This window comes from Apis mellifera, linkage group LG3 (genome assembly GCF_003254395.2).
Source record: "Apis mellifera strain DH4 linkage group LG3, Amel_HAv3.1, whole genome shotgun sequence".
Taxonomy (NCBI): Eukaryota; Metazoa; Arthropoda; class Insecta; order Hymenoptera; family Apidae; genus Apis; species Apis mellifera.
Window position 1 is genome coordinate 3,867,574 of NC_037640.1, and position 23,437 is coordinate 3,891,010.

General features: G+C 38.3%; 1 protein-coding gene and 1 long non-coding RNA gene across 3 annotated transcripts in view; one reads left to right on the forward strand and one right to left on the reverse strand.

Moving 5' to 3' along the window:
* Positions 1-7,158: 7,158 nt before the first annotated feature.
* Positions 7,159-23,437, reverse strand: part of LOC725590 (homeobox protein B-H2-like) — a 33,978-nt gene continuing 17,699 nt past the window's right edge. Inside the window, exon 3 of the mRNA XM_001121415.5 lies at positions 7,159-10,097. Within this exon, the coding sequence (XP_001121415.2) occupies positions 9,179-10,097 (919 nt within the window). The 3' untranslated portion in view covers positions 7,159-9,178. The remainder of the gene's footprint in view (positions 10,098-23,437) is intronic.
* Positions 10,388-23,437, forward strand: part of LOC100577278 — a 74,769-nt gene continuing 61,719 nt past the window's right edge. For both annotated transcript variants that reach the window (XR_003304414.1, XR_003304415.1), the window contains exon 1: positions 10,388-17,839. This is a non-coding gene — a long non-coding RNA (uncharacterized LOC100577278). The remainder of the gene's footprint in view (positions 17,840-23,437) is intronic.

Genomic DNA, 23,437 nt, shown 5'->3' on the forward strand with positions numbered 1-23,437 from the left:
TTGATTCGAAAAATACGTTACGAGGAACGTGTTGTATCTTGGAAGGAGAATTTCAACGGACGGGGAGATGGGACGGGGCCGAAAATGGTCGGGATCGAGGAGAGAGATAAGACGGGAATGGCGTGTCCCGGCATGTTTTTAGAGTTTGCGTGGTAATTGTCCAACCATATGCTCGAAACTCGCCCACCGAAACGATAATCGGAAATAAGCTTAGGCTTACGAGCAGTCTCGATTACAAGCGTGGAGAGCTTCCTCTTAATTACAATATTTAAATTTCCCGCGCGAGGGCAGCCGCCATGTGTTCGAGTTCTACCGCGCCCTCTTTATCTCGGATACAAGGTGATGCGTCTATTTCGTCCGGTCAATGTGGCGGCTATTTGCACGGCTACGTGTTTTTGTTCGCATGCAAATTGTGCGAGGGTTACGCGAGAAAAATATTGGTTAAACACTGTTGGACTGGTTATCAAGATTGGACAACGATAATTCATTACCTTAATACGGCCGCATCAGATAGAACGTTGAGTGAGTGACTGGTCGAAGAAGCACGAGGCTACGTTTTAGATTATTTCAAAAGTGGTGAATGAATTACTTTTTTCTGTTTCATACTTTCCTCCGTGCGATACTCCGTGATAAGAAACAACATTGTGTTTCAACGTGGAATCCAAATATCGTGCGAGTAATATGGTAAGAGGTATAAAATAATTTATAGGAATAGGTTAAAAATATATAGGTTATAGAAATAGGTTAAACATATAGGTATACGAATACGAATAGGAATAGGAATAGGAATAGGAATCAAATTGTACGGATTCAGAAGTTTAGTTTGCGTTGAAAAGATTTAAAAAGAGGTTATAAACGTTTAAAGTTCGTAAAATTAGTTTATTAGATATTGTTAAAGCGTTATATTCCGTATTGTGCGTATTATCGTTAGCTATTGCGCATATTCAGGCAGGTTGGTCGCTGAAGTTCATTTTTAGGTTAAATCATGTTTTCGTCGTTGCACGTATAAACAGAAGGAAACACTTTTTAATACCATTACAGCATTATGGCTAGTTGTATTATATGTATTACAAATATTGCATATTTAGTTAAATATTATTAATTAGATATTGTTAAAGAGAAAAAAAGATGAATCGAAATTCCTTTTAGAAATATATCCTTATTTGTATTTCTTTGTTAGATATTATGTTTTTCCTCGTAGGATCAACGAAGATAACCAGAATAACATTAGAGTATTGCGTGGAATTCGTCGCGGATACCGGACGATGATTTGTCATCGGATGGGTAACGATGCAAGCGACAAATCTCACTCGTCTGGCGTATTGATGAACATCGATAATATACGATACTCAATAATGACAAGCTACCATCGATTATATCGTTTTCACTCCTCGTACACCTGCACGCGCGCCACGTATCCTTTCTGAAACTGGTGCGCGATTAAAGGATTCGATTAAACGATAAACATCGCGATTCCACGGTTTTTAATCTCTCTCTCTCTCTCTCTTTCCATATCTATATATATATATACATATACGTGTCATAATTTATCTTACGCGTCTTTAATGATGAATTATAGACGTACGTTTCACTTTTCTCGAGTGAGAAAAATTTACCGTATCGTCCGGTCAAAATGTTTCATTTATAATCATTGAACGATTAAAAAACTGTTTCGTATATAATTTAATAGAAAGATACGAGTGTCACGGATATTTCGATATAACCGCGAATAGTTACAAAGCGGAGGAATATTCGGCGACGAATTTTCGTTTGAAAGGGATCCGAGGCCAATTTACCGGCAATTCGTGTTCGACATTACGCTCAATTTTCGCGTACACGTTGGAAATAGGAGGTGAGAGCCGGAATGATTTTTTTTTTTTCTTTTTTCTTTTTTTTTTCCCCCGAACACACGCGCGTTTACGCGAGTAAGCGGTTCGCAACCGTGCGATTACGCTTCCCATCCGTGATCCCCTCGGTTTTTTCTCGTCCACCGGTTGCCTCGCGTTCCCTGTCACGTTGACTCGACCAACTGGTTTCGTCTTAATCTCGTTCGACGAATCTCCGTGACGTTGAGAGAAGATCGTTAACACATTTGCCATCGGAAGAATGCCGCGCATCCCGGCATTTTGCCGATTAATTATACGGCTAATCGCCTTGTTTCTTCTCGCCTTTTATCAATACCAATTGAATTCTTTTTTCATTCAAATGTTAAAAATTAGCATCTTTTTGATAAAATATATCATCAAAGTTAATAATTTAAACTGAAATTATAGTTTCCATGTTAGTCTCGTTTGCGATATTTTTATTGGAAAACAATATGTAAATAAGGAAACGCAAACATTTAAAATATTAATTACTAATAAATAGCGCTTTATTATTACGAACGGGAAATATACGAGGCAGAAACGAAACGTTTCTACGTAAATTATGAATATTTAACAAAAATCAGACAGGTCTGATATGCTGGTACATTAATGTATACAACTCTTGTTCCTTTTTTGCCTATTCTTCACCAATCCAAGTTATAGCTAGTTATACTCGGTGAAAATAGCTGCAAGATCTGCGAAATAACGAAAACTTTCCTGCCAATTTGTTAACTGTTTAACGTACCCTCGTAAAATCCGGCATAAATTAAGGTTAATCGTCATCGCTCCATACTGATTTTACACTCGAGCTCGCCCCGAGAACCGCGTAAAAGGAGTTCATTGGATATTCTTCAATTAATTACGCTAGCGTATATATATATACATATATACATCCACACACACACACGCGTACATAACCTCCATTTCCAGAAGGTAACATCGTGGTACCGGCAATTTACATGCCAACAATGTTGGCCGATTTCCCTGTTTAAGTACCCCCCAATTATATCGATTTCCACGCGAGTAAAACGCGATAAATAATATTTCGTTGCGAGGCGATTAAGCGCATTGTACACCACGAACGTCCATTTTACGCGAGGCCGGTTAAAAGGGCACACAAAGCTTCCGTGTGCGCTCGCCTCTTCCCGAAGTTTTAACCATAATGCGTGCTCTTGAAACGCGCAAGCGCGTGCATCGGACAGATAAAACCGAGCCGAGTGGAAGCGAGATAGAGGGAGAGCGCGAGGCGGAAGGTGGTAGAGCAGGAGGAAAGGGGAGGAGAGGGGGGACCGGAAGTGGGAGCAATTAACGATATAAGTGGTTCGCTGGTCTCGAAACCAGATAAGATCAGGCTAACTCGAGTCTAGCTCCTTTTCTCGAGACCGTTCGATGGGAAGATAGTAAACTCGAAAGAGGCAGGTGCCTTTTGGACACATTATACGCTGTTACCTCGATCCACCTTTTTCTTTTTTTCTCTCTCTCTCTGTTCTCTTTCTTCTCTCTTCGTATTTTTCTTTTCTTTTTTCTTCTCGTCTTTTTGCCTCGTTCCTCTCGCGTAATACAAGAAGATGGAACACTCTGTGCGTCTTCGATCCGCGAAAATAGCTTTATTTACCGCTATCCGTGATAATCGATCGCCCCGACCGGTTATTTGCATTTTATTAAATGCCCACCGGTTAATTGCATCTCGCTTTACCTCGAGGGACGCGTTATTAATATTAAGTAGGCGTCGATTCTTGGTAAAATCGAGATACATTGTTGTCTCTAAGAGATAGCGGGAAATCGATAAATCGATCGATGGTCCTTAATTCTTTACTTCTTTATTTATCGTTCGTTCAATTTAACGACGGGATAAATTCTGTAATTTCAGTTGGACACCGACACCGGTTTCAATGCGGGGAAAAAGTAATGTATTTTAAATTGGGATTTCGATAAGCGTCATGCACACGCAATTAACGTATGTATCAGGACTCATTTATACGTTGTTACAATAGATTACAATGTTTCTTTCTTCTTCCTCTTATAATCAATTTCCATATATTGCATTCGTGCTAGATATATTTGAAGATATTTGACGTTCTAATAATAAAAAAATACTCGTGAAATTTCATATTATATACGTATATTTCCTTAAATTATTTACATACATAGAGTTAAAAGTTAATCTAATTATTCGCTCTTCTAATTAATCGAAAAAACTGTTTATAAATACTCATGATCTAACAAATATGTGTATACTGCAATAATCCTCTTTCTCATTTGCATAATTCCTAACGATTGTATGTAAATGAGAGAGAAAAAGAAAAAAAAGTCTATAAAATTAATTATTTCATATATGTACTTTGTACCCGCTTTATTGCTAATAATAAAATATAATTAAATTTTCTTTCGTAGCCATGATGCATTGACTAATCGCGTATAGCAACGAATATTAATATTTAAAAATATTAAATCTGCGCTATAACTGTCGATAAACAACGGAATCGATGCGGCTTTTACCTTTACAGCTCGAGAAGCGAGGGCAAAAGGCGGACAGGATGCGGGGGCAGAGTATACTCGCGTACTTTTGTTCCGGTGATTCTCTTTTGTCGCCCGTTTCAGGATGCAGAAGCCCGGCAAAAGCTCGATTTGACCGTGGGTTAACCACATCCTCTCTCGCCAGTCCCTTCTTCCTCCTCCTCCTCTTCTTCTTCTTCTTCGGTTTCCATTGGGGCGGCGTACCTTCGGGAAACCGACTACCGCGCGAAAAAATGAAACTGTGATTTCCTACCCAACTTTCAGCTAATAAGCGCATCCGTTCTCGGCCACGGTCTGCAATTATGCAAACCGCGCGCGCACTGGTTTCTTAAAACATTTTACGAGGCACACGTTCGCTGCGCGATATTTAACAACGTTGCATTTCATGCCCTGTCCCACGGAAGTGACGCTCCTTGTTTCCACCGACACGAACCTTTCTTCTTTAGAAAGTTTTTATTTAAAAAAAGGAAAAGAAAAGGGGAAGAAAGAAAAAAAGGAAGAATAAAAATATTTTATATTTTTTCCTCGTGTGTGCATCCTTTCACCGATGGATCGGTTAATAACGCTCTAATCTAACGGCTGAATCTTTGACTTCCTGTTTATCAAATATAATCAAGAAAGTAAGCAGATGATTGATATTGATTATTTCAATAGAGGATAAATAATCGATGAACATTTCATTATGATAATTTTCTCGTACTTTTCGAATTTTATTCTTTGATTCTTCGAGGATTATATACACTCTTTCCGTGTGAAAATTTCCTAAATTTTGTCTCCTCTATCTTCGCCGTTTCTTCGAAGAAATTAAAAATTATTCGAATTTCACCGAGAAATGGATATATAATATTCTAGATTCATCATCGATGCGGAGAAAAATATATCGTAAAAGGATAAAAAAAAAGTGAACATCTCACTTTCCTTTATCAAGATCAAGTCCTTTCACCGAAAGAATGTACTCAAGATTTATTAAGATTCCTCCTTCCTTGCAAAATCATCATAAGAGGTTTAAAAATAATAATTTCTCCTTATTATTAGAAGAAAAATTCAATCTCGAGTCAATGATCTAAAATATCAATTTAAATATTTCAAAAAAAAATCGCGATTAATAATAACAAAACTTGAAGGTTTACCAAGTGGTTTTCCTCGAGGGGGAGGAGAGCCGTGGAGAAAAATCGTCGGACCACCGCTAATGGGGTCGAAATTAATTTCACGTAATTGAGGATACAACGAGCGCGCGTCCTCCTCCTCCTCCTCCTCCTCCTTGCTACCCGTTTTACCCTAATAGGAATAAAATAAGCCCTTGTGCAGCAGTTAGCGCTCGAGCCTCCTCGCTCCTACATAATTGCAGCGTCGGCTGACCAACACCGGAAATAAGCAAACGCGATTAAAGCCTCGGCCACGCTGTCACGCTTCCCGGGTTTCGCCTTCGACGTTTCGCTCGTAAGGCCCTGGCAAATTACACACCGGGCCCCAAAAACACGGCAACGGAGACGGTCACCCCTCTCTCCTGTAATAATAATCATTTTTTTTTACGCTTTTGCGATTCTTTCGCGGGGACGAAACTTCGATAATCCAAGGATTGTTCGATTGTTTCACGGGTGGACGAGATATTTTGGACAATGTTAATTTTTGTTAATTTATCTTTGGATTAGGGAGGGATATAATATGTCGAAGTTATATAACTGTTTCGATGTTTAAAATAAAAATTTCCGTTTCTCTAGTCAAGTTCAATTAAAAATTTGCATAAAAATTCGCAGTCTGTTTATCATAAGGTAAACTGTCGAAATAGGCGGGATCAATATGCTCGCTGCGTTTCAATCTGAATTAGTGCATGTCCACCGTGTACTCATTTTTAGAATATTTGTACGATATCCATTTGAAATCGGGATTGAAAAATTGTGGAAAATAAATATAAAATTGTAATATAAAACTTGTACAATTTTTCATCATTCGTTAATGTATCTAAATTGTTCGATCGTGAAGAGAAGATAAGAAATTCGCGATGAAAATTAATAACGAATCTAAGAAAATTTGTTCACAGTGAACAATTCGAAACAGCTTAGCTTACATTATTCAATTATCACGATTAAGTGTAATAGTGTTTTTGGATCGTTTGCTTGGAAGATGCAAAACGCGATCAAACGGTTTAACATACGTATGCAAATGGGAATGCAAATGAGCGAACAGTACGCGATATCTGTGTGTTCAGGCATTAACCTGATCTCTTGAAATATGCATCGTCGCGTGAAAAACATTGGAAAGAAGGGCTCGAAGGGCCCTCATCGTTCGATTCAAAGGTCAATTCAGGGGGAAAGAATCGATAGCTGAAGGAGGCTTGCCTTTTAATAGTTGCGAATTTTTTTTTTCTCCCCCCTTCGAGGAAACACTGCGAAGAAAACACGCCTCTTCTTCCTTTCATTTTCACCTAACGACCGAGTTGTAGTAACTTTAATCTACGATCTCTGCTTCCGGCTCGTCGTTAATTTCGCGAATTAAGAAGAAGAGGAGGAGGAAGAAGAAGAAGAGGAAAGTGTTAATTCGAGAATTCGATTAAGCTTTACGCCCATCTTTATAAAAAAAATTTCAACGATTTTCGAATGCTTTCTTTTTTCATATCGAAATGTTTAACGATAATAACACGTTTCTGCTCGCTCTGCAATGATAAAATCTAATGTAACGTTGGCAGAAAGAGAAAAAGAAAGGGATATTCGTTAGAATGGAAAATGAAGAAACAGAGAAGAAACGAAGAGAAGAGTGGAATGAGAGAGGCCGAGCGTTAAATTTAGTATAATATATTTTCCATATAATAATTCTCGCTATACAGACATTATTTTACAAAGCATGATTTTTATTACTATGTATACGTCTTGCTGCATTACTTAACGTGTTTAAGTCGCACGATACCGTGGGACCCACCGATTCTGATGCGTCCCGACGGTTTTTTTACACAACAACGTCGTCGTTTCCACCAATCCCGTTGTCCCTTTACACCTTTATTCTCCTCGTACAGCCTAATTTTTTTACGTGTATTCGTTAATACTGGTATTTCGTCGTCTCGGTGAACAACAACGCGACGACAATTCGTGTTGCGGACCGTCGAATCTATCTATCTATCTATATTTTGGAATATGATCTACGTCGAGCTCGATTCGATTCATTTTTTTATAAATCCGTCTATCTAAAGCTTCGACGATCCAAACACGTGGTCGACGCGTTTGTCCCCTCTACGTATACTGAAGTCTGAAAAATACTTCCGGAATATCTTGGTTATCACGGTTGGCTTTCCACTTGGCGGAGTATCGATAACCAACCCATCGATTTCAATCCCTTACCGTTTACTTTTCGCCCCGAAAATACGTAGCTATTTACAACGTTTGTCCGCCGAGATGGAATGGAAATGGACGCCGCGCCAATCGAATTTTATAATTCTATTTACAATTTATTTCGATATAAGTGATTCACCCCCGTTCGAGGGGTAAAACTCCGAATGCAACGTTCGAAATTTTTCCAACATTTTTCCAAATATTCTCTTTAAAATTTTCACATACGAATATTGCACTCGGATCAACCCCCTTCGAGCTTTCTCAACTCGCTCGAGACAACGCTCTGCGAGATTGATCTTTGAGGCAAGGATCGAGGCGAGTTATTCGCGATATTATTCCCCTTTCTCCCGAAATGGGGGAGAATAAACACCAGTTTGGAGAAACTACGCTTCTCTCTTTTCGACCGCGTGTAATTTCGTGTCATTTCGTATCCCCTCCCTCCCTCCCTTTCCCCAGGCAAACGTCCCCTCTCTAATGTCGTATTAATCGCAGATTCGTGCGCGATCGCCTCGTTCCCTGGCGCGACTCCTTCTCTCGAGAGGTCTGGCTCTCCCTCCTTTCCTTCCCCTCTTTTCATCGGACGAACAGTTTCTTTTTTTTTTATTTACACCGCGAGAAAAACGTTTCTTTTCTTCTTTTCTTTTTTTTCTTTTTTTTCTTCCATTCGTCAATTAACTCGCGTCGTTCAACGACGCTCCGATCATCCATCGTTCCCTTTTGGCGTTTACGTTACAAACACACGCATCCACACGCACGTACACGATATTGGGCACACACGCACGCGATAAATCTGTCGAGTCGTCGTCGATCCTTCTCGATCGGTATGTAATAACGATTATTAGGTGTATGAATACTGGTCTCAGCGTCGTGTACCGTTCGGCAACGCTAATAAATCGTTCGAATCGCGAAACTTTGGTTAACCACATAACGCTTCCTCTTCGCCCATTCCCATTATCTAGGAAATCCCGGACGTCCCGTGCAATGTCACTTCCTCTGTTCCACCTCACGAAATCGACCGTTCTTTTTTTTTTTCTTTCTTTCCTCTTGTTTTCGATACTCCGTGGAATTTCGCGAGCTTTCGAAAGTTTTTTTCTTCAACGATCGACGACGAGAAGTAATTCTTCTTTTTTGTTTTTTTTTTCCCCTCCCCTCTCATTACATTCATCTGTTGGCGGTTACGCAAGGTAATAGTTGGGTTAGTTAGAACGGAGTAGTAATTGCTACAAAAATCACCGCGCGTCTTCTTTATAAAGACTCGTTCTCGTTGGCTGCCTCTAACAACATAATAGAAAGAATATTTTTTTTCGAGATATCACACGCACGCACACACACGCACACACAACTTTCCACATTGAAAAAGAAAAAAAAAAAAAAAGAAAGGATCTCCTTCCATCTAGAGCGAGTCTCTCCTTCCTCTTGGATCTCAACCCTTCACTCTCTTCCTTCTCCATCTCCACCCATCTCATTCGTATCCTAGATATCGTGTATACTCTCGTCGTCACTGTCCGCCCTTATGCTCTGAGGGCTGTCCTCCCTCTTCGGTGAACGGCTCGCGCTCCTCTCCCTCTGCCTCCCTCCCCTCCCCAAATGCTCCCTCTCCCTTCCCTCCATCATGTCCGGACTGTCCCTGTAATAACCGCCCAAACTCTGCATCCCGGACCCCGTCAACGAGGCGACGACGGTCGTGTTGCTCGGCCCCGGTTGAAGCATCGTCGACGGTGGATACAACCTCTCGTCCTTGACGCACATCGGGGACCTGTCCCTCAACCCGGCCGTCGAAGGGCTCTTGCTCCTCTCCCTCTGCCTCGACCCCCTCCCAATCCCCTCCCGCCCGTCCTCGGGGCTGTCCCTGTAATACGTGCTCAGGTTGGACAGGCTGCTCGAGCTCGCCGTCAACGCGCCTCCGAGGGTTGTCGCGTTGCTGGTCCCGGCCTGGACCATCGCCGCCGCGTAAAGCCTCTCCTCCTTCATCAACGGCGACCTGTCGCTCAACACCGGGCTCTTGCTTCTGTCCCTCTGCTGCCTGCCCTCCCCCCTCTCCCTGCCCTCGCTCATCTCGGGGCTGTCCCTGTAGTAGTTGCTCAGGTTGGACAGGCTGGAGCTGGCCGTCAACGAGCCGAGGGGGTTGCTCGGCCCGGCCAGGATCATCGTGGGCGGGTAGAGCCTGTAAGGTAGAGGCTTCTGCAACGTGACCGCGGCCGACGCTTGCTGGTAGAAGAGGCCGTTCGCGGGCAGCGCGTGCGCGCTCGGGTAGGGCCAGTATCGTCCCGCGGCGGGATGCGCGGGGACAGCCGCTGCCCCGCTCCCGTACAACTGTTGGAACGCCGCCACCGCGAAATTGTTCTCCGCCATTATCTCGAACCCGACGATCGTTTGCCTCTTCCACTTCGTTCTGCGAACAGAATGGAAACGGGGGGGAGAGAGGTTAATCTTTGACGCGATTTGTTTTCTTTTTTTTTTGTATATTTGAGGAGAGGGAGAGAGGTTAATCTTTGACGCGATTTCTTTTCTTTTTGTTATATATTTGGGGAGGAGGGGGAGAGATTCATCTTTAACGATTTGTTTTCTTTTTTGTTATATATTTGGGGAGGGGGAGAAGAGGTTAATCTTTGACACGATTTGTTTTCTTTTTATATATTTGGGGAGGGAGGAGAGGTTAATCTTTGACGCGATTTGTTTTCTTTTTACATATTTGGAAAGGAGGGGAGAGGTTGATCTTTGACGCGATTTCTTTTCTTTTTTGTTATATATTTAAGGAGGGGGAAGAAGTTCATCTTTGGCGCGATTTGTTTTTTGTTATATATTTAGGGAGGGGGAGAGGTTCATCTTTGACGCGATTTCTTTTCTTTTTACATATTTGGAAAGGGGGAGAAGTTAATCTTTAATGCGATTTGTTTTTTCTTTTTGTTATATATTTGGGGAGGGAGGAGAGGTTAATCTTTGACGCGATTTGTTTTTTCTTTTTATTATATATTTGAGGAGAGGGAGAGAGATTGATCTTTAATGTGATTTGTTTTCTTTTTACATATTTGGAAAGGGGGAGAAGTTAATCTTTGACGCGATTTGTTTTCTTTTTACATATTTGGGGAGGGGGGAGAGGTTAATTTTTAATGCGATTTGTTTTTTCTTTTTGTTATATATTTTGGAAGGGGGGAGAGGTTAATCTTTAACGCGATTTGATTTGAGGAGGGGAGAGAGAGAGGTGAGGAGATTTTGTAAGTTGGAAATTCGATATGAACGTTTATTATCGAATTTATTTTGGCAAAAGAAATTTTCTGATCCATCTGATAGACGGTGATAGATTATTTGATTCGATTATTCCAAGTTAAATTTGAAAGAGTATTTAGTTACGAATTACATGTTGGAAGTTTGTTAACGTTTAATTCGAGGGATGGATCGGATATTTCAAAGATCTTCTCAGATCTTTTTTTCCATCCAGATAATTTAGAGACGTATAAGAAGACGAAGAATTAATCTTATAAGAATTTACAAGATTATTTGAAAAGTATTACGTGAATGTGGAAGTTTGTTAATTAAGGAAACTTCTATTTTTTTTTATCGATAATTACAACTTCGCAAGGATACAATTTCAAAAGTTATATTGACCTCTCCCTTCCCTTTCGAATTTACTTTCAAATTATTTTAGATCCTTGATACACTTGATAAAATCGTCAGTTCGTTAGTTACTTCCCTATATATATATCCACCCTTTCGGAATAAAAATTTCTCCTGCCTTTTTTTTTTTTTTTTTTCCGATTTTACGATTTCTTCGAATCCGAACCCTCGAGACTCGTTCGATCGCCTCCCCAATCTCTGCTCGCGTATGTAAATCTCGATCTGGGACAATTATAGTAAAACGGGGTGGCGTGCCGCCAAGTGGTTAGGTTGGCCACACTGTTGGCGGGCTTATTATACTAACAAATAGCCCATGGAGTTTCACCGCCTAATCATCGCGTATCATGCCACGCGCGCGAATACCACCCGCCTTAGCACTACGCCAAACTGCTTGGACGCGTTTAGGGGTGTGCAAATCTTTCCAAAATTCTTACCCGACGAATAATATTCAACCCACGCTTGAACATGGCGATTAATTTTTTTTAGAAAATGGAAATGGAAATACACGAAATATGACGAATAATTAAGCAATGATAACTAATTCGTATCTTTCTATTCTCGATAAAATTTGATAAGGTGGAGTATATATGAGCTCTGAATTTTTTTTTGCACACCTATGTGTGTGCAGATGCGGCACAGAGGAAAATTGCGATCATTTGTAAAATAGAAGGGTAGTAGTTCGATCCCGATCACTGATAAGAAAATGTTTGCGACTGGGAGGGGAGAAAAAGCGTGCGATTTCGTGCCGAGCTTTTCCACGTCGCAATTATTACTTGGAGGAAACTTCTCCTCCCTTTCGAAAACCGTACCGATTTTCATAGAGAAAATAATGAAAGATTGTAACTGTCGTTTTCTTTTTTTCGCGAGCGACGATTTTTTATTCCGAATCGAAAAGGGGAAAGGCGTGATGATGATGATGATGATGATGACACGAGTTGGTTCGATTGAACCAATTACGCAACTCGGTTGGATAATTATTAAAGAGCGGAGAGGGAAATTATAGTCTCGCGTGGACGAGCCGACACGTGGTGATTTACCTCTCTCTTCGAGTATTTAAACTCGTTTGTTATTACTGTAAACGTAATGTTACACTTGCATTGTCTTCCGATTACATTGACGCGGTTTTTAAACGGCCTACGAAAACGATGCTCTCGAAATTATTATGAAGTTACTCTAATTTTACGCAGAGACGTAAAAGTGCGAGTCGATTAAAATCTCGGAAGAATTTTTATTTAATCACGATGATACGTAACGAAAAAAAGGAAAAAGAAGTCGCTCTTTCCTCGAATTATGTAAAAAGCCTAATAACTATATTACCGTCTCCTCGTTAATAATTAACGACAGTTATACGCGTAATCGATCTCCATTTAATATGGATTCATGGTTCAGTAACGATCGATCGATCAACCGACACGCGCTTAACTTAATTACCTAGGCCCCCCTAGCTAATTAGAAAACAAAAAGGAAAATCTCCATCCACGAGACCAACAATCGGATTGTATATAAAAATTTCGCGGCTAGGCAGCCAACGTCAAACGTCCACGATTATCCACAATGATAAATCAACCAACCCCGCTGCCCGTCCACTCAATTAAAACCCGACGAATTCGCTCGCCGCTCGGAATTCGGGGCGATAATTAACGAGTCCTTCCTTTCCCCTCGTCGGGGAGGAGAGAGGGGGACATTCGTTACGTTTTTCCATAAAAACAAACCGGCGGCGTTGGATGAAAATTAAATATATATATATATAAAAAACGAAATAAAAATAGATAAAAATAAAATAGAAAGAGAGAGAATGGTGAAACCTTCGAAACGAGGCCGCGGCGAGGGAGGAGGAGCGAGGCGAGCTCAAAGGGGGGTGAGAAAGTTCGTTGTCAGGGTAATTAATAATCAGGAGATCCGTGGCTGGCAAGGGACAAAGCGGGGCTCTAACGGATATGCAACTCGCACGGAAAATTCGACAATTAATATATTTCGTGGGGTTGCTGCACACCTCTCCCTCTCTCTCTCTCTCTCTTTCTTTCCCTCGATTTTTATCCAACGCGGATCGTTTCGAAATGTGGGCCACACATTCTCTCTCTCTCTCTCTCTCGATATACCCCTTTTGTGGGGAGAGGAGAGCAGTAAAATCGTTCATGAATTTTAAACAGGGCCCCCTCTCCTCGAATCGAGCGCGATCATTTCTCATTTTTCCGCTGCCACGTTGGCGAGAAGGGGATAGATAGAGAGAGAGAGAGACAGGGATAGAAGGGAGAAGCCGTGTAAACCGAGCGGAGATACGAGTCGGGGCGAGAAGGGGGAGACGACAAGTTGCAATGAAAACCACTCGTGCGATTATATGATGAGTAATGTTTTTTAATACCCCCACCGCGTGCACGCAAGCAAGGGGTGGCCGGTCATTTTCGAGTGCAGCCACTCTAAAACACCCTTAATTGCTGTGCCGGCTCTTTGTGAAAACGAGGGAGAGAGAGAGAGAGAGGGAGAGAGGGAGAGAGAGAGAGAGAGAGGGAGAGAGGGAGAGAGGGGGTCGGAAGTGGCTGCGGAAAGAGCAAGAGTCATTGATTTATCGTTCTCGAGAGCCGGGTTGCGAATAAAGCGAACGGTAAACGGGAGGGGGGAGGGGTGAAGTGTTAAGAAAAGTGTAACGATCGCGCTTCCATTCCAGGGCTTAATGATCGTCGACCAAGTAGAAAGGGAACCTTAGCTTCGATCCTTCCCGTCACTCTGGGAAACTGGTTTTTCCTTTCGATCGCGTATTATTATATTCTCAACGTTCGATGATAAAATTATTCTTTTGAATAACAATAATTAATAATCGCGCCCGATATATCTTTCTTAATTAAAGAAAATTTCGTCTACGTTTCTGTCTTATTATTACAATTTATAAGAACGACGCATAGATAAAGAATTACGCGAACGGTTAAAAGGGGGAGGATAAAGGGAGAGAGAGAGAAAAAGAGAGAATTAATTAATAATCGCGCCCGATGTATTTTCTTAATTAGGGAGAAAATTTCGTCTACGTTTCTGTCTTACTATTAGAATTTATAAAAACGACGCATAGATAAAGAATTACGCGAACGATTAAAAGGGGGAGGATAAAGAGAAAAAGAGAGAGAGAGTTAATTAATAATCGCGCCCGAAATACCTTTCTTAATTAAGAAAAATTTCGACCTGGTCTACGTTTCTTTCTTACGATTTATACAATTTCGGTCTACGTTTCTGTCTTACTATTATTATTAATTTATAAGAACGACGCATAGATAAAGAATTACGGTTAAAAGAGGGAGGATAAAGGGAGAGAGAGAGAGAGTTAATTAATAATCGCGCCCGATATATCTTTCTTAATTAAGGAAAATTTCGACCTGGTCTACGTTTCTCTCTTACGATTTATAAGAACGATGCATAAATAAAGAATTACAATTAAAAAGGGAAGGATAAAGGGAGAGAGAGAGAAAAAGAGAGAATTAATTAATAATCGCGCCCGATATATTTTTCTTAATTAAGGAAAATTTCGTCTACGTTTCTGTCTTACGATTTATACAATTTATAAGAACGACGCATAAATAAAGAATTACATGAACATGTTTAAAAGGATAAAGAGAAAAAGAGAGAGAGAGTTAATTAATAATCGCGCCCGATATATTTTTTTAATTAAGGAAAATTTCGACCTGGTCTACGTTTCTGTCTTACGATTTATACAATTTATAAGAACGACGCATAAATAAAGAATTACACGAACGATTAAAAGGGGGAGGATAAAGAGAAAAAGAGAGAGAGAGTTAATTAATAATCGCGCCCGATATATTTTTTTAATTAAGAAAATTTCGACCTAATCTACGTTTCTGTCTTACTATTACAATTTATAAGAACGACGTATAGATAAAGAATTACGCGAACGGTTAAAAGGGGGAGGATAAAGGAAGAGAGAGAGAGAGAGAGAGAGAGTTAATTAATAATCGCGCCCGATATATCTTTCTTAATTAAAGAAAATTTCGTCTACGTTTCTGTCTTACTATTACAATTTATAAGAACGACGCATAGATAAAGAATTACGCGAACGGTTAAAAGGGGGAGGATAAAGGGAGAGAGAAAGAGAGTTAATGCATTTATAATGGTGTTTTGGGACCGGTCGGTGGTTTTGCGGTTACGCAGTGTCCTCGGCGACACTAATGCAACCAACCTCGGTTTGCGACGATAAATATAATGTCGAGGAGAGAGAAAGAGAAGAACGAATAGAATGGGGAGACATATTTTCAAATTATTATTTGCTCGACTTGCCCCGTTCGAACATATGCTCCTCCATAGGATAGATATCTACGTACGATTCTCTCGTACGAAGGGACGGAAAGGTTATTAACATTCAACTCGTTCCCCAACGACAAATTCGAAACCATTTTCGAGAACCACCATTGGATGTGAAACGATGATCGAGAAGTAACGAGGTAGAAACTGTACACAACCAGGCTCTGTTATAAAAATTGCCGTGCCAGTTACAGTATTTTTACACGAGAAAACATAGTTATATAACCCACCTTCTTTAAGGCCGACGAATGTGCATGCAAATGTATCGTTACACCCTCCTTTGGTTAACCTCGTTTCTCTTTTTTTCTCTCTCTCCCTTCCTCCTCCTCCTCTACCTATTTCGCGAAATTCCACGGGCTCGCGAAATCACCGAACAGCTCGAAACACAAGCGTGCGATACACGAATCGTGACACGAATTTTTCCCGCTCGCGGGAGGGGAGAAAGAGCGCGTTTGACTAGCCGGAGAAATCAAGACGATCCGTTATAAAGCGGTTTACCGGAGGCGTGGGAAGCTCGTGCGTTCTTCCGGCTGGCGTTGGAGAAGCCTCGAGCAGAAACAACGGAGCCGGATTCTCACGATGCGCGATGTATCACGACGGCGTTGGCCGATGTGTCGCCATACGGCGGTGTTACGTACGTAAGGCGCCTCCGTTTCGTGGAAAGAGGGGGAGGGGAGAGGGGAAAAGGAAAAAGAAAAAGAGAAGAAAGGAGGGGGAGAAGAAGAAGCGGAGAAAAATCACCGCGCATTTCTCTCGGCGCCGTTTCTTTTCTTCTCTTCTCTTCTCTTCTCTTTTTTTTTCTTTTTGTTCCATAAATCCCGCGGTAAAATTTGCACTTAATTCACCGTTTCAATGGAAATGCTTTTTGCCGCTCGCCGTCTCTCTCTTAATTAACAGATATCCCCTCGAGGCGAGGAAACATGTTTAAACATGGGACGGTTTAGGTAATTGCTATATTTAACGAGAGAACTTTCTCCTCCTCGTTCGCCTCGATGTCCTTTTGCGCCGTTACTTTGTTTCGACTAATTGATTTCGTTAATTCGTAACGCGGATGTAACGGTACGATTAATAATGTGTCGAAAGCGAGGTGAAAATGCTCGTTTTATACGTTATATATTCACGAAAGTGTTCGAGGCATTTACACCACAACGATTGATTTATGGATTTATTTGTGAAATTTTTGGAAATTTTTCTTCCGTTTTATATATCATCGCTACAAACGAGAAATCGAATCTTGATATCGTATACGTGTAAGATCGAAATGTTAAAAAATATTTAAAAACGTGAAAACGTATCATCCTCTTATTTCGATGATTTGTGAAATTTTTGAAAATTTTCTCCCGTTTTATATCATCTCTGCAAACGAGAAATCGAATCTTAATATCGTATACGTGTAAGATCGAAATGTTAAAAAATATTTAAAAACGTGAAAACGTATCGTCCTCTAATTTCGATTCTTTTTCCAAATCCAAATATAAAACGGAAATTAAATAAATCTATCGATTCGCGTTGATTGTAAGCTCGTTCAATTTCACTTTCAAAATCAAAATTTAAAAAACTCGTCCAATTGTTACCCCGATTTAACGTTAATCCGAACGATCTAATAAATCTTCGCAATTTTTTTAACGCGATATTTAAAAAATCATCGAGATAGGAGGAAGATTCGACATGTTTTCGATGATAAATAATATAAAACTCGAATAATTTTTATTTATATTTGTGTAAAAAATACGTGTATTTGTGTAAAAAATAATAGAAGAGAAAAAAAACGCGTTAAACAACTCGATTTTAATAATCGACCGATCGCGACGACGAATCGTACGTGAATGCGCGCTACGTGTTTAACAATGTGTACGTGTATACGCACGCGATACGTATTTAATAACCGCGCGTATATATAAACACGCGATACGTATTTAATAACCGCGCGTATATACACAACTCCTTGGGCTCGGCTTCGATACGCGTATAAAAACAAAACAAGAATTTCGGTAAACGGTCGTCCTCCAAATTTAGTCGTAGTATATCCGCCGTACCATTAACATCGTCGTCGTATTTCTGCGCGTCGCGAAATTTTCTATCCGTTTTCAACGTGCGTCGTGCGTTTTTTCGATCCTGCCCTCGTTTTCACCCACCATCTGCCCCCACACGGTACAGTTCGTGCTTCCTGTGCATTCCTTGGTTGGTGAAGATTACCTCTCTTCGAGGTAACGTAAGGTAACGAAATATCTTCCGGTATTGATTAGTATTAAAGAATAGGAATTATTCGGGTTACTCGATGAGCACGTGGCGTGTTAGGGGGCAATTTTTTAATTTCCTTTTCTTTTTTTATCGGTATCTTATTATCGCCTCGGTATCTGTATCGTTAGGGCCGTTATACACCGCGTATCATTCTTCCATCCAACGCGTGCACGAGGTATTACGCCTCGAGATAGCCGTGTAGTAAAATATTACATCGTGTTCACGGTCGATGGTGTTTAACGTTGATGGTGTATAACGAGCGCAAAACCGTGTGAAGGATTTTCTAGCAAGCCGCGGGACAATCCTGCGTCCCAGGATCCGCGTTCACGTATTATTCGTTCGAGTTAGCGATAGTTTCGTCTTCTTTACGCGTAACGAAAGATTCCGTTTCGGTTAAAAACGATTCTCTCGGCTAGTAGGCTAGAAGGTGAACAATGTTATCGCGTCGAGATCGTAAACATTGGCGATCTCTTAGCTGTAGCAATAGGCGGGACGGGGGGATTTTGTGGCGACTGTTGGCGAGCACGTGTTTCGTCAACAATCTGTTTCTTATACACGCGAGGTTTTTATTTAGTTATTATCGTAGTTTAGAAATTACGTCGAATTTCGAATACGTTAGATTAACATAGACTAAGTTAGATGTTTCAGAGAAGAATGAAGATTTCTTTTTTCTATTGGCGACTACATGGGTTTGTAATAAATTTTATATACGCGCGACTTTTAGTTATCGTAGATTAGAAATTACGTCGAATTTCGATTAGATTAAATTAGCTTAGATTAAGTTATATGATCCAGAGAAGAAAGAAGATTTTTATTAGATTAGATTTTAACTTAGATTAAGTTAGATGATCCAGAGAAGAAAGAAGATTTTTTTTTTTTTATTTTGGCGAATCTATTGGCGACTACATGGATTTGTAATAAATTTTATACACACGCAACTTTTAGTTATTGTAGTTTAGAAATTAAGTCGAATTTCGATTAGATTAGTCGTCAATAGATTAAATTAACTTAGATTAAATTAGATGATCCAAAGAAGAAAGAAGATTTTTATTAACTTAGATTAAGTTAGATGATCCAGAGAAGAAAGATTTTTTTTTTTTATTTTGGCGAACCTATTAGCGACCATATAGATTTGTAATAAATTTTATATACGCGCGATTTTTAGTTATTTTAGATTAGAAATTACGTCGAATTTCGATTAGATTAAATTAGCTTAGATTAAATTATATGATCCAGAGAAGAAAGAAGATTTTTTATTAACTTAGATTAAGTTAGATGATCCACAGAAGAAAGAAGACTATTTTTTTTTTTTTATTTTGGTGAACCTATTGGCGACCACATGGATTTGTAATAAATTTTATATACCCGCGACTTTTAGTTATTGTAGTTTAAAAATTACATCGAATTTCGATTAGATTTAATTATTGTAGTTTAGAAATCACGTCGAATTTCGATTAGATTAAATTAGCTTAGATTAAATTATATGATCCAGAGAAGACAGAAGATTTTTATTAGCTTAGATTATATTAGATGATCCAGAGAAGAAAGATTTTTTTTTTTATTTTGGCGAATCTATTGGCGACTACATGGATTTGTAATAAATTTTATATACGCGCAATTTTTAATTATTGTAGTTTAGAAATTATGTCGAATTTCGATTAGATTAGTCGCCAATAGATTAAATTAACTTAGATTAACTTAGATGATCCAGAGAAGAAAGAAGATTTTTTTTTTTTTATTTTAAGAGAGGATTTGAATTGGCGATCATATGGATTTGTAATAAATTTTATATACGCGCGACTTTTAGTTATTGTATTTTAGAAATTACGTCGAATTTTGATTAGATTTAATTATTGTAGTTTAGAAATTATGTCGAATTTCGATTAGATTAAATTAGCTTAGACTAAGTTAGATGTTCCAGAGAAGAAAGAAGATTTTTATTAACTTAGATTAAGTTAGATGATCCAGAGAAGAAAGAAGACTATTTTTTTTTTTTTATTTTGGTGAACCTATTGGCGACCACATGGATTTGTAATAAATTTTATATACCCGCGACTTTTAGTTATTGTAGTTTAAAAATTACATCGAATTTCGATTAGATTTAATTATTGTAGTTTAGAAATCACGTCGAATTTCGATTAGATTAAATTAGCTTAGATTAAATTATATGATCCAGAGAAGACAGAAGATTTTTATTAGCTTAGATTATATTAGATGATCCAGAGAAGAAAGATTTTTTTTTTTATTTTGGCGAATCTATTGGCGACTACATGGATTTGTAATAAATTTTATATACGCGCAATTTTTAATTATTGTAGTTTAGAAATTATGTCGAATTTCGATTAGATTAGTCGCCAATAGATTAAATTAACTTAGATTAACTTAGATGATCCAGAGAAGAAAGAAGATTTTTTTTTTTTTATTTTAAGAGAGGATTTGAATTGGCGATCATATGGATTTGTAATAAATTTTATATACGCGCGACTTTTAGTTATTGTATTTTAGAAATTACGTCGAATTTTGATTAGATTTAATTATTGTAGTTTAGAAATTACGTCGAATTTCGATTAGATTAAATTAGCTTAGACTAAGTTAGATGTTCCAGAGAAGAAAGAAGATTTTTATTAACTTAGATTAAGTTAGATGATCCAGAGAAGAAAGAAGATTTTTTTTTTTTTTTTTTATTTTGGCGAACCTATTAGCGACCATATAGATTTGTAATAAATTTTATATACGCGCGATTTTTAGTTATTGTAGATTAGAAATTACATCGAATTTCGATTAGATTAAATTAACTTAGTTTAAAATATTTTGGCGAACTTATTGGCAACTACATAGATTTTTAATAAATTTTATATACGCGCAACTTTTAGTTATTGTAGATTAGAAATTACGTCGAATTTCGATTAGATTAAATTAGCTTAGATTAAATTATATGATCCAGAGAAGAAAGAAGATTTTTTATTAACTTAGATTAAGTTAGATGATCCAGAGAAGAAAGAAGACTATTTTTTTTTTTTTATTTTGGCGAACTTATTGGCGACCACATGGATTTGTAATAAATTTTATATACCCGCGACTTTTAGTTATTGTAGTTTAGAAATTACGTCGAATTTCGATTAGATTTAATTATTGTAGTTTAGAAATTACGTCGAATTTCGATTAGATTAAATTAGCTTAGATTAAGTTATTTTGGCGAACCTATTGGCAATATAGATTTTTAATAAATTTTATATAGGCACGACTTTTAGTTATTGTAGATTAGAAATTACATCGAATTTCGATTAGATTAAATTAACTTAGATTAAATTATATGATTCAGAGAAGAAAGAAGATTTTTTATTAACTTAGATTAAATTAGATGATCCAGAGAAGAAAGAAGATTTTTTTTTTTTTTATTTTTTGAGAGAGGACATGGATTGACGACCGCATGGGTTTGTAATAAATTTTATATATGCGCGACTTTTAGTTATTGTAGTTTAGAAATTACGTCGAATTTTGATTAGATTAAATTAGCTTAGATTAAGTTATTTTGACGAATCTATTGGCAACTACGTAGATTTTTAATAAATTTTATATACGCGCGATTTTTAATTATTGTAGATTAGAAATTACGTCGAATTTCGATTAGATTAAATTAGCTTAGATTAAATTATATGATCCAGAGAAGAAAGAAGATTTTTATTAGCTTAGATTATGTTAGATGATCCAGAAAAGAAAGATTTTTTTTTTTTATTTTGGCGAATCTATTGGCGACTACATGGATTTGTAATCTTATATATGCACGACTTTTATTGTAATCTAGAAATTAAGTCGAATTTCGATTAGATTAGTCGCCAATAGAAATTAATTTAGATTAAGTTATTTTGGCGAATCTATTGGCAACATAGATTTTTAATAAATTTTATATAGGCATATAGACTTATATATAGACTTTTAGTTATTATAGTTTAGAAATTACGTCGACTTTCGATTAGATTAAATTAGCTTAGATTAAATTATATGATCCAGAGAAGAAAGAAGATTTTTATTAGCTTAGATTAAATTATATGACCCAGAAAAAGAAGATTTTTTTTTTTTATTTTGGCGAATCTATTGGCGACTACATGAATTTGTAATAAATTTTATATACGCGCGACTTTTAGTTATTATAGTTTAAAAATTACGTCGAATTTCGATTAGATTAGTCGCCAATAGATTAAATTATCTTAGAATAAGTTAGATGATCCAGAGAAGAAAGAAGATTTTTTTTTTTTATTTTGGCGAACCTATTGGCGACCACATGGATTTGTAATAAATTTTATATACTTTTATTGTAATTTTATTGTAATTTAGAAATTAAATCGAATTTTGATTAGATTAGATTATACGATGCAGAGAAGAAAGAAGATTTTTTTTTTTTTATTTTGGCGAATCTATTGGCATCCTCGTAGATTTTTAACAATTCTTTTGTTATATACTCGCGATTTTTATCATAGTTTCGGAATCAAATCGAATTTTTAAAAGTTGATCAAATTTTTAATCGCGAATCGATATCTACCGAATCTATATATATATATATATATTTTTCCAAAAAATCTTAGACATCATAGTCTATACATAGATTTATACGTATCCACGTATACATATCTACGTACAGACTAAAAATTATTCACATATTTTCGGCTTCGATTAATTCTTCACGAATAATTATATATATATATTCCAAAGCACGTTTGAACGCGTTTCAAATTCTACTCGATGATTCATCTGCTACGCGTCTTGGGAAAATAAACAAATATTCGTGGATAGATTCCAGGAAAGATTGGAATCGACGAGAAGGTTGGCTCTCGCGATAAACAAAACGGGAGTAAACGAGATCGCGGGGCGAAACGTCGAAAAACGCGTCTCGCGATGAACGCTCGCACGGACTAGCATTTACGCCGTTCCTGAAATCCTTCCCTCCCGATCGACCATTTAAAACCCGAGTCACGGTGATTTCCTCGGGCGTACGTGTTTTCCGCGAAATCGATCACTGCCCCGGCTCAAATTGCCCCGTCGTCCACTCCTCGATAAGCGATACGCCACTTTTTCTCCACCGCGGCGAGCCTAGTCGCTTGTTATTTAGAAGTCATTAGGACTCGTTACCGTTGCTCGCTCCCCGTTTATCGGCTAATTGCGTGCACGATCGTGCATCGACTCGGCGCATCCATAAACGGCGTGCACACGCGACCGTTTTGGTATTTGAGCCAATCCAACGTGTCGAAAACTCGAATGTAACATCGGGAAATATCGATAAAATTGTTCAGTTTTTCGCCAAGTTTCGAAGAATCTCTCTCTTCCAGAGAATCTCTCCTCTAAAAATTCCAATTCCAGTTAAATTTCGCATTCGATCGGCTCTTATCTTCGAAACGAACGAACAGATTCGTGATCACATCCGATAGTAATAAGATTAGTCTTTTAGAATAGATTCTAATTGAAATAGGGGCGCGCTCGACTAGCGATTTATGTATCCGCGATGGATTCAGGATGGAGGTCGTGGTTGGATTTATCGAACGAAGCCTCACTACTTTAATTAGTTGTCGGCCTTAACCC